At 50.6% G+C, this 11,288-nt stretch overlaps 1 protein-coding gene across 9 annotated transcripts in view; it reads right to left on the reverse strand.

Moving 5' to 3' along the window:
* DDHD1 (DDHD domain containing 1) overlaps positions 1–8,726 on the reverse strand; it is a 58,321-nt gene extending 49,595 nt beyond the window's left edge. For 2 of the 9 annotated variants that reach the window (XM_085549739.1, XM_085549737.1), the window contains exons 1-2: positions 7,949–8,723; positions 4,962–5,171 (exon numbers count right to left, since the gene is read on the reverse strand). In XM_085549739.1, coding sequence (XP_085405865.1) covers positions 4,962–5,171; positions 7,949–8,600 — 862 coding nt within the window. In that variant the 5' untranslated portion in view covers positions 8,601–8,723. Of the gene's footprint in view, positions 1–3,744; positions 3,980–4,961; positions 5,172–7,948 lie in introns of those variants that run through there. The other 7 variants (XM_085549735.1, XM_015865941.3, XM_085549734.1 and 4 more) reach the window with 7 other exon arrangements.
* Positions 8,727–11,288: the final 2,562 nt, after the last annotated feature.

An 11,288-nucleotide genomic window follows, 5' to 3' on the forward strand; every position in this document is an offset into this window, starting at 1 on the left:
CAGCAATGTGATCTAAAAGGTTAATATAATATTTAGAGGCTAAAAAATGTAAATTGAAACTTATACTCTGCTGAAACCAACAAAGCCAAAGAGCTGGATGTGGAACAGAGGTCCATGAAGTGCTGTTGGCTCGATAGCCAGGACTCCTGCTTTCCAGCAGAGTTATTTCTATATCTTAAATTTGGCTTCCTTAGCACTATAGTTGTGAACAACCTCTAGTGCATGAGGATAAAGCTCTTTAGATACCGAAGGGAGGAGCTCACACACTTCCTAACAGGGGGGAAAAACTGGACGAGAATCAATCGTTGTCATTTTAAGTCCTGCTACAAAGTGCTGTACACTTTGTGCCTTGGGGCACAGCACAGCACTGCCAGTAAGAACCCGGACACAAGAAGCTGGAGCCACTTAAATGAACATCTTTTACAATGACACCCTTGATGCTACTCTGGACTTCTTCATATCAGCTGTTTGTTCCCACTTCACCAGCCCTTACAATGATATTTTAGGTACATCCACTGGTGCATAACCCATAGGACTTCTCACTTACGTACGAGGTCCAGACTCACCCACATTGTGCCAGGGTACATCCTCACACCCAACCAGCCAGCACCACCACTGCCCATAGAGCCACAGCATCGTGCAGACTCTATTTGTGCCAATGCAAATGCACGGAGCACAGTTTGCAGGGTAATATCTGTTCCTCATAGCTCCACTATGGAAGGGTTACAGAGCCCCATGAAGGGACAAGAATGCAAGAGAACAGGAAGCTCAAGAGAACTGATAGCTATAAAAACTGATCATGAGATTCCTAAATTGAATGCCAGTGATGTGACCATGCACACAGGGTGAACAGACAGATGTAATGAAACAGACAGAACCTAAAATTTCATTATTTCCTGACTGCTAGGTAACAGAACAGGCTTTTTGTTGCAGCTCAGTGTTCTGCAGCTTTCCAGCTATTTCCCAGTCCATCACTGCAGAATAAAGCAGGTTGCTCGCATTTAAATAAATGGCACCATTCCTTTAATCACAGCCAGAATGACCTTCCCTTGTTTAACTACAAACACAGCAGCCTGTTCTGCTCTTGCAGAAGTAACACCACCACCTAAAAAGCAATTCATGGGTGAAATCCACCTCAGAAAACTTAACAGAGGCAGCCACGTGAATTCACACAGCCAGAATCTTACTGAGCATCCAAGAGATTTCCTTCACCGAGTGGTAAACGATATTATGCTGCTCCACAAATAATTCTAATTTGCTTTACTGAGCCAATTTCAAGATAACAGGTGGAAGTTACCCCCAAAATACAGCATGCATCATGTTTTTCAGGAAGGGTTTTCCTTCTAAGTTAGTGGCTGAAGGAAGATCACCGCAATTACTCTCTACATAGATCTGAAGCCAACGGTTTAACACAAAATCCTGCAGCTCACCTTATCAGCTGCCCCAGTGGTGTTTGGAACAACACTCATCAAAAAACCCTGGTCTCTTAAATCACAAGAAGAGGTTGCAGCCTTAATTTTAAAGCTCTAAAATTAAAAAAATAAGAACTCTTTATTGAGTTCTTATCCATTAATGGAATTTATCCAATGTTAATTCCAGTACTTTGAAGTGAAGCACTTGCACCAGCAGCACCTGTTACTGTAGTCCTTAAGTTTTAGCAGATAGTCCCTTATCAGCTCTTTTCTAACACACAAAGCTTGCACTTTTTGCAACAGCATTAGGCAAAAGCTAAGCTGAACTGCCAAAGAATGACTGTGCCACATGACAAACATATGTGAGCACCTCCTGAACTTGAGCACGTGCTCTAATCCCATTGAAAGTCATGGGACTTTTGCACAATCACATCCTCAGCGCTGAGTGTTTGTGCTCTCCTGGGAAGGGCTCTTCAGCAGGTCCCTGCTAGCGAGCTCTCTCCAGCACCAAGCAGCCATGATTACGTATGTGCTGTTTCAGAAGCAGGTCTCCTCCATAGGAATATCTGTATTTACAAAAGCAAGCTTTTTTCTGTGCATACCTAACACCTACCTCGAGCACCAACTAACCAGATGAGCAAATACATTCAGTGCACACCAACTCCTTCTCTCATCTCCTTCCCTCTCCCTCCCTTGCAGTGGGTTATCCTCCACCCCACTGCTCACTTACTGTGCTATTCACCAAGTCCACTGTCTCTGCAGTGTCTCCTTTCCAGCCTCTTGTCAGGCACATTCTGGTGTGTCTTCACAGCTACTTGCAGCCTGCACTCAAACAGAGAGTACCACCCTACTGACCTTCTTTCTGGCCAACACTTAAAGCCATTACATACCTACATCCTTTTCGGCCTTAGAAATACAACTGATAGAATTGCCCACAGCATTCCCAGCATCTCTGCCTTGCTCCTTGTTCATCATAACCACCAGAAGTGACGGAGCACACCAAGGGGTGAGCACAACTCACTCTGTAAGCAGGATCACTCAGCTGGAGGTGACAACACCCAGCAGACAGTGCTTCTGACATCACCTAGAGAAAAGTGATTAGTTTTGCTTAAACAGTGCTTGCAAATCACAATAATAAAAGCTGAATTTGCAAAAGGAATTCACCTTCAAAGGCACATCCAAAGTACCAACGTCTCCTGTGTGCTTTAGAAAAGCATCCTGAAAGTCACAACTTACCCTTACTGAAAGGGAGAAAGGCACCAAAAAGCAGAAGCTATGCACACTGAGCACTGCAGAGCTGAAAACTGCCTTGCCATCACATAAGCCTTCTGATCAGGAACGAGATGGCTGGACTGAAACTAACGAGACACTTTGGGAAGGAATTGAGCAATGCAATTAAGAGGAGAGGCAGAAAAGTAAAACCCAGGAAAGATCTCAGTTAGCGAAAGTAATGCTTTACCTTGCCATGGAAGCTATCAATATTTTATTTGCAAGTGAAGAATCATGTGCCTGGCAAGAAAAAACTCTTCAGTGAAAAACTCCTTTAAGAAATGGTATCAACCGAGTTCAAGGAGTTCCCAACAACCAACAGCAGTGTTCTAGGTGTGCTGTAAAGCAACTAAAGAAGCGTTCTGCTGCTGAAGACAGACTACAAAATGTAGACCATGCAGTGGAAACCATTAGATCCAAACCCTCAGCTTTCACCTACCTCATAAATGTGTTTTAATGCTATTTCTGTTTCAGAATAGAAGAAAAAAACCCCAAAGCAATCACACAGGCTCAGGATACTGGATGTCAATTAAAGCAGCCAGGGAAGCAGTGCCATGGGACCTGCACCACTGGATGGGCTCAGGGTGCTCACCTGGAAGAAGCCAATGTGGAAATTCACATTGCAAAAGCAGCCAGTGCTCCTGCATACAGCAGGCAGCAGAGAAGCACCCAGCAGCTCTTGCACACTGATGTTCAGCCTTGACAGCAAAGCAGTGGCTGATGTACAAAAGGGTTTGTATCTTGCTGCTGACCTCCACCCCCCACATCAGATTTTAAACCTGACCAAGCTGAAGTTTAAGGATTTTAAAATCTATATCTGGGGATCCAACGATCCCCTCAGTGTTCACACATGGGCTAAGTAGAATCTCTGCTAGCAAGCAGTGCAGTGGAAGCTACCTCCATATCTTCAGTCAAGGATGGTCCTAATGAAGGATTCTTATTTTAATACGGTATGTGGTATTTTATGTAATAGGTGCCTCCAAACTATTAGGTACAAAAGCATACATATTAAAAAAAGAAATACCAAACAAAGCTCTTACTGAGCTTGCTTTTCCCCACATACCAACAGATCTGTATAGAAGTTCTACTTCCATTTTAAGAGGCATTGCTGCATGGTAGACAGCAGTAGAGGCGACGTAACCCCAGCAGCCTGAATTCGAACTGGAGAACATGGTCTTGAACTGGAGAACTGGTGTGGTATTAAATGTGGAGGTTGGTGGCCCTGCCTGCAGCACGGGGGCTGGAGCTTCATGATCCTTGAGGTCTCTTCCAACCTGTGTCATTCTCTGATTCTATGAACGTGCTGAGATGAGGACAACGAGCCGGGGAGTGAAAGTGGACTAATATATAAGAAATCAGTAACTTGACAGTGCGATGGCCAAAAAGCAAGGGAAAGGCAGGGCAAAAGTTGCATGAGACAAAGTCATGAGTCCCAAGCCAATAAATAGGACAGTCACCCAGAAGTCTGCAGTATAAAGATTAAACAGACTCATCAAGGCTTTGAAAACCAGCCCAAGTCAATCTACAGAAAAACAGTTGCAAAGCAGCCCTCTTTGAGTAGGAGGGCAGAGAGGACTGGACACTCTAAGAGGATTCAAAGAGCAGATTTGCACAGCAAATACCACTCATCACCATGTCTGCAGAAGACAAGAAGCCCAGCTCCAAGCTACTCACTTATCTGGAAGCCTCCACTAACAATTTCAGTTCTCTTGTGCTGTCTTTGCTACTTCTACAATTCTAATTAAATAAATCCCAGAGGTCACAAGGTAAGGATAAAATTCTCAGTAATTAATCTCTTCAAACTGTAACTCACTTTGATATTTCTGATGTTACAGAAGAATCCTGTGGCAAGCTTAAGATTTCAGACAACGCAGAGTGAAAGAAGTATTTCAGCACAAGCCAAGCTACAATCAGCATCTTCCTGTCATTGAGATTACAAAACAGCTGGAGAGCTGTCAGGGCACCCATCATTGTTGCTGTGAGATAGCAGCCGTCCCTGAAGAGCGGTACATATGTGGAACAGAACAACAGGGAAGAAGAAAGATAAAAGCTTTTGACCTTTGCTCTGAACTGAAAACATGAATCAGCAAAAAGACAGCAGTTCCTGTACTCTTTAACGTGCACCTCAGCATATTTTATGTCAGTTGTACTCGTTGTTTTTCATGCTCACGCAATCAGAGAGCAAGATCCTCCTCCCTTACCCACACATGTATCTAGTATGAGATCTGATATGCCAGCAATAGCTCCCTCCCATATGACAGGGACCAAAGTAGCATCTACCCTTCAGATCCAGAACTGCACGCACGCCATGAGATGGGAATAACAGCCACACCAAGGTCTTCAGAAGCAGGAGATGAGACAGAGTCCTTGGGATCTGACCTTGCAATCTTCTGGGGCCTGGGCGCAGCAGAGAACCAGGCAGAGAGCACCAGGCAGCAGCGCAGCAGAGCCATGCTGGCCATCTGCCTACAGGGGAACGCACCGCCTCACCTGGGAGGAGAGAATGGGAGAAAGGCAAGAACTCTCACATATACAGGGAAGAGGCAACGAAACGTGCGAGCAGAGGAGGCGTTAGGTCAGAAGGCACTGACAGATCCCTGAGACACCAGAAGTTTATCTTAGTCTTGCAAATGAGCAGACAAGATAAGAAGACTTGAGCACTCTTTAATCAGCTTTCCGAGAACGAAAAATTATCCCCATTTTTAGCACTGTGAGTTTGTTTCTCCATCTAGCGCTGCTTCTGGTGCTAACCTCTGGAAACCTCTCCTTCCAAGCATCAGAAATTGTCTCTGCACAGCACACGTTATTATTTCAGACATCTGCTCCTCGGGCTTAAGGAGACTGAATCAGCTTCCAAAACAGACCAGGCAAAGGGTCAAGAAATTAAACCTTTAAGCTGCTGATGATCACAGCCTCTTGCTCCCATTACCAGGAGCAATCCTGCCTCACCTGGCAGCTCTGCTCACTCCGTCCCCTCTGTCCCTATGGCACAGGCAGCAAGAGGGACAGCAGCAGTTTGCTCATCCCATGGGTGAACTGTAACCACGTGGCAGATGCAACAATCACCAGCAGTCATCGCTTCAGGGTGGTGATAGAAAAAACCCTACTGTCCGAACATGGAGCTGTGCCCAGCCTGCTCTTTAACTCAAAACATGTGTGGGCTGAGAGCTCCCCTTGCTCCTTGGCCTCACTACCTGTCTGCTGGGGTGATGAGCTGAAAAACAGAGGTTTCACACACCTCAAGTGAATGGTATCACCTGCTACTGTCTTTCATGGATCTCCCTCCTGTAAAAATGACAAGAAAGAAGAAACGAGCAAGAGCCTCAGTTTTTTACATCTCTGCTCTTTTGCGACTCTCATCAGCCCCAAATCTCCCACATAAGTCTCACAAATTTAGAGACCAGAGAAAACTGCCCGCTCTTCTCCCAGGTTCATGTGAGGACAACACCTCTTGTTTGGCCGGTCTGCATCTCACGCTCCATTACAGTTCCCATGGCCTTGAAGGAACACAGTTGGAAAGCAAGTCTTTAGGGACAGAGGGGAAGCAGTGGCATTGCCTGTCTGCTCCAGGAGAGCTGATGCTTGTCCAGCAAGACCCTGGGACACATTCCCTGCAAAGAAAGGTGCCTACTCTTTTACCTCCACTTCCAGAGGTCCCCTCTCCTCCATCAAAGGAGACAGATGAATGCAAAGGATGGTGCCTCTTGAGAAAGGATGCGAGAAGGTGTACATCACCACATCCTTTTGAAGTTGATGTGGTAAACACCCTTCACTTGGAAGAATAAGAAGTAAGGACTGTGCATCTGAGATTCCTGTTGCAACCCCCTGAAGCAGAAAGCAGAAGTCCCATTTCAAGCCTCTGCCAGTGGAAGGATGATTGGGTTAGGGAGATGAAGCTCTGTTGCTTTCCTAGAAGAGAGGATGACAACAGCAGAAAAGCCAGGATTCAGCCAGCTCTTCCACTGCTCCTCACCAAAGAAAAGAGATCAGAAGCATGCCTGTGGCAGGGAGACAGTGGACAAATAGCTGCCTGATATCACTCTGCTCTTCCTGAAGAGCAGCTATGAATACTGCAGGAAGAGGTGAGAAGTGACAGCACATCTCCACTCTCACTCACTCTTCCCCATCTGGAAAACGGTCAACTCCTTGAAATGGTAGATAACAGCAGGACAAGGGGAAATGGATTGAAGCTGAAGGAGGAAGGATTTAGGTTGGATGTCAGGGGGAAGTTCTTTACTGTGAGAGTGGTGAGGTGCTGGCACAGCTGCCCAGAGAGGCTGTGGATGCCCCGTCCATCCCTGGAGGTGTTCAAGGCCAGGTTGGATGGGGCCCTGGGCAGCCTGGGCTGGTATCAATGTGGAGGTTGGTGGCCCTGCCTGCGGTGGGGGGTTGGAGCTTCATGATCCTTGAGGTCCTTTCCAACCTGGGCCATTCTGTGTGTGACTGTGATTCTGCGAAGGGGAAGCACAATCATGAAGGCTCTCTGCCACCTTCCTCTGTACCTATCAAGAAACAACAGGATGTCCATTCCACCATCTCTGTATGCCAGGGAGTGCATGCCCAGATGCCCCTTTCCTTTAGATGCACAGGGGGGAAAAAAGGGGAAAGATACCCAGATCCCTTTTCTGCCAGAAGCGTGCGAAGAGGTGCCCAGGGCCTCCATGCAGCATGGGGGTACCCAGTGCCTCCTACCCTCACGATGCATTAGTGGGATTCATTGCCCACTGTCTCAAATCTATGTTGAGTGGTGCCCCATTTTCCATGGGCACTGGGCACCCCCTCACCTCCTGGACGCACAGTATTGGCTTCAGGAGGCTGCCTGATGCCCCTGGATGCCAAAAGGGGAGCACAGTACGTGTGCCACATGTCGCCCAGCAGGCCCCATCCCTTACCCCCAAATGTGAGCATCAAATGGGTGCAACAGGGAGCACTCAGCCCCCCACCCATCCATATCAGGGGGGCAGGAAGGGCCGCCTGTTAAACCCATTTCCTCCGAGCAGCTCCCTGTGCAGGCAGGGGACACCCAGCATCCCTTTTTGGGGAGGACAGGAGTCAGACGGCATCCCACAGCCCGAGGTGTGCGGGTCCGCTCCTTCAGGGATGGAAAAGCGCCCCGTTAGCTCCGTGTCCTTCGGTCCTACACACCCGAGGGACCCGCAGTGTCTGCGTGTGAGCTGCCGGCCGGGAGCTGCCCTGGTCGGCGCTGCGGGCCCCTCCTGCCACCCCTGCACCCCGAGCCCCCCCGTGCCGGCAGCGGCCGCACTCACGGTTCCAATAGACGGGGTAGCACTCGGCGTTGGCCACGTCCACCTCGTAGAGCCCGCTCCGCACACACACCGGCTCCACCTGCGTCCGCTCGGGGCCGGGGCCGAGCGCTCGGAAGGCCAGTTCGATCCGCAGCGAGTCGTAACCGATGAAGGGCTTCCAGCTCTTCCGGTCCTCCCGGTAGAACCAGCGCACCTCCTCGGCGCCCAGCTCCCGCACCACCTCATAGCGGGGCCGCCCGCCGCCCGCCGCCGAGCGCGGCCGTTTCCTCTCGGGCAGCGCCGTGCAGCCGCCGCCGCCGCCGCCGCTCTCTCCGCTCGCCAGCCCCGCGCCCTCGCCGCCTTCCCCGGCGCTGGAGGAGCGGCGCAGCGAAGCGCCGGACTCGGCCGAATCGAACTCGGCGCCGCCGGTCGAGTCGCTCGCGGTGGCCGCCTCCCGCTCCCCGTCCTCGGAGGAAGAGGTGGAGAGCGCGGCGCGGAGCGGCGGCACGGAGCGATGCCGGGGGCGGCGGGGCGGCCGGGCCAGGGGATGCTCCGCCGCTTCCTCTTCCTCCTCCTCGCCCTCGGCCGCCCGTTCGTAGCGGCCGCCGTAACCGCCGCCTTCCCCGCTCGGCTCCCAGGCGCCCTGCGGCGAGCCGCGCTCGGGGTAATCCATGCTGCGGTGCTGCCGCCTCACCTCGGCCGCCCCCGCGCCGCCCCGCTCACACCGCCCCGCTCTCGCCCCGCTCTCGGCTGCCGCAGCCGCCGGCTGCTCCGTCCGGACGGGGGCGGCGCCACATCGTCACGCGCGGCGCGACGCGGCCGGGGGCGGTGCGGGGAGACGGGGACGGGGGGAAGGGGAGGCAACGGGTCGGGGCTTGTGGGGGCTGCGTCGGGGCTGTTGTACAGGGACTGCGGGCACCGCCGGCAGCTTCTCTCTGACAAGACCCCGACGCGTCTCGGGGTTACGTGGCACCCACACGAGTATCAGAACATCTCGGGTTGGAAGGAACCCGCAGGGATCACCGTGTGCTCGTGTAGTCACGCTGAACACACGATCCTTGTGGCTCACTGGAACAGGTTGCCCAAGGAGGCTGTGGATGCCCCATCCCTGCAGGCATTCAAGGCCAGGCTGGATGTGGCTCTGGGCAGCCTGGGCTGCTGGTTGGTGACCCTGCACACAGCAGGGGGTTGGAGCTGGATGAGCACTGTGGGCCTTTGCAACCCAGGCCATTCTATGGCTCAGAGCTGTGTCCTAATGCTCCCTGAGCTCTGTTAACTTGGGGCACAGCCTTGCCCTGACCCTCCCCTGACGCAGCTCCTTGCTGTTCCCCATAGAGCTCAGTGTTGCTCTCGGCTCCCTGTGATGAGCTGCAGCAGCCACGAGGCCTCCCCTCAATCTGCTCTGGGCCCAGCAAACCATGGGTCCTCATGCACTCCTTGCCTTCCAGACCCATCCCCATAGCCCTGTTTTGGTGGCTCTTTGGTGGCTTTATGTCCTGGTATTGTGGTGCCCAACCTGCACCTGGTGCTTGAGGTGAGGCCACACCTGCTGCTTTGGGGATGTCTCACCCTCATGTGAGATCCCAGTCCTCCGAATGCTTACTATGAGTACCAAAAAGGGAGGTGTTGGGCCCCAAAATGGGAGGTGCCGGGGCTCACCTGTGCTTGTTGTGGTGTGACCCTGCCCTGTGCACACCTGGTGCTTGGCAGGACAGTGTGCTGAGATGCATATCGGTGCCAGGTGATAAAACACTTTGATATGTCAAGAGTGAAGATGAGGGATGGTTCCCAGTCCCCAACCCCGCTGTCTTATCTCATGGCTGATGTGGAGGTGGCAGAGGGAGAACCTCCCAGGAACACACCCTGAAATACCGAGGTGGGGTCACCTGTTTGTATGAAACCCCTCATTTTGCAACACAGCCCGGAACAAGGAGGTGGGGTGAGGGTATGTGAGCAATGCTCCTGTCCTACCTGCACATCAGCTGTGGATAAAAACAGGATGCAGTACACATGTTCCCCAATTCCCATGTCTCCTCCTGGAACTGGGATTCCACATGCTTAACGCACTGTTCCCTTCTGCTTGGCTCTACCCTGCGAGGGAGCTTCTGTGTATTGCATGGCATTGTACCTCTCAGAATAGGTTTGTGCCCTGCCTCCTATATCCACTTTCAGCTGGGGAATCCTGTTAATGGACTGCATTAAAACAGAAAGAGGCCAGATTAAGTGCAGGTTGGAAGTAGCAGGTTGGAAGGATGGGAGATTGTTCATCATCGTCAGACTGAACCACATCGAGAGCTGCAATTTGGCAAGCTGTTCATTTTGAATTGGTGGGGGAGACTTTGCTGGGTAGACTGATGTGGATGGAAGCTGGGAGCCCAGACCTCTCTCTAGAGCTCAGAAGAGGAATATTTTCCTCTTTGTATGGTTAGGAGCACACAGTTTATGGGTGTGGAGTAGCACAAAAGTTCCTGGCATGACACAGGACTCCAATCCCATCGCTGCCAACTTACACCACGTAAAAAGCAAATGTATAAGGTGTAAAATGGTTCCCCTAGAACCTGGGGAGCATGGCTATAACTGAAGGCGTAAAGGGCTTCCTTTAATTAAGCTCATTTTACCAAGTAGCTTGGATTCCTTTTGTTGCTGCTATTCTAGTTACCCCCATCCCAGCACTCTTGTTTTCAGGAGAAGCTGCTCCTGTTGGTGCTACTTGATACAGCGTGGTCAGTTTTGAACTTATCACAAGGCAGAAATGATGCAATCGTGTTGTGTTTTTTTCCAGGTCCTAAATAAAGTACAATGAACAGCGCGAGGCCGAGTGCTTGCAGGAGTCCATTAGTGACAGTCTTTACTCATTGATGAATCCTTTCTAACAAAGCCATTTGAAGATCTTCCCTTTTGCTATTTTTAAGCCATTTATGATGCACTCGTATTGATTTTGTATATAACTTCTTCTTCAAATCTGGACACTGTGCAGCTCTGAGTCAACACTGCCACTGCTGCCAACGGTACCTGTGATTTTATCAAGGAACAGAATGAAATTGGTTCTTTGACAGGAACGTTTACATTTCCCATGAAAATACTGATTGCCATCTCGTTACACCTCCACTCTCCGTCCCCTTGTTAATTGGCACATACCACTTCATTATGGGCAGGTCAGGAGAAGTGTCAGATGAACCAGCGTGAAACGACCTGGGCTCACCTCAGCCACACACTTCAAATATTGACACAGCACTGAGTTTCACCTTAGAAATGGTCTCCTGGCCCAATTCTAGGCTCTCACATTTTCCATGTGTGAGCACAATCATCTGAACAGTGAGCTCTTGAAACCCTGATGTGCAAGTCCTCCAGACCTGCTGCT

The sequence above is a fragment of the Coturnix japonica genome, chromosome 5, assembly GCF_054131305.1.
Source record: "Coturnix japonica strain WE chromosome 5, WE-NBRP24, whole genome shotgun sequence".
NCBI classification, from domain to species: domain Eukaryota; kingdom Metazoa; phylum Chordata; class Aves; order Galliformes; family Phasianidae; genus Coturnix; species Coturnix japonica.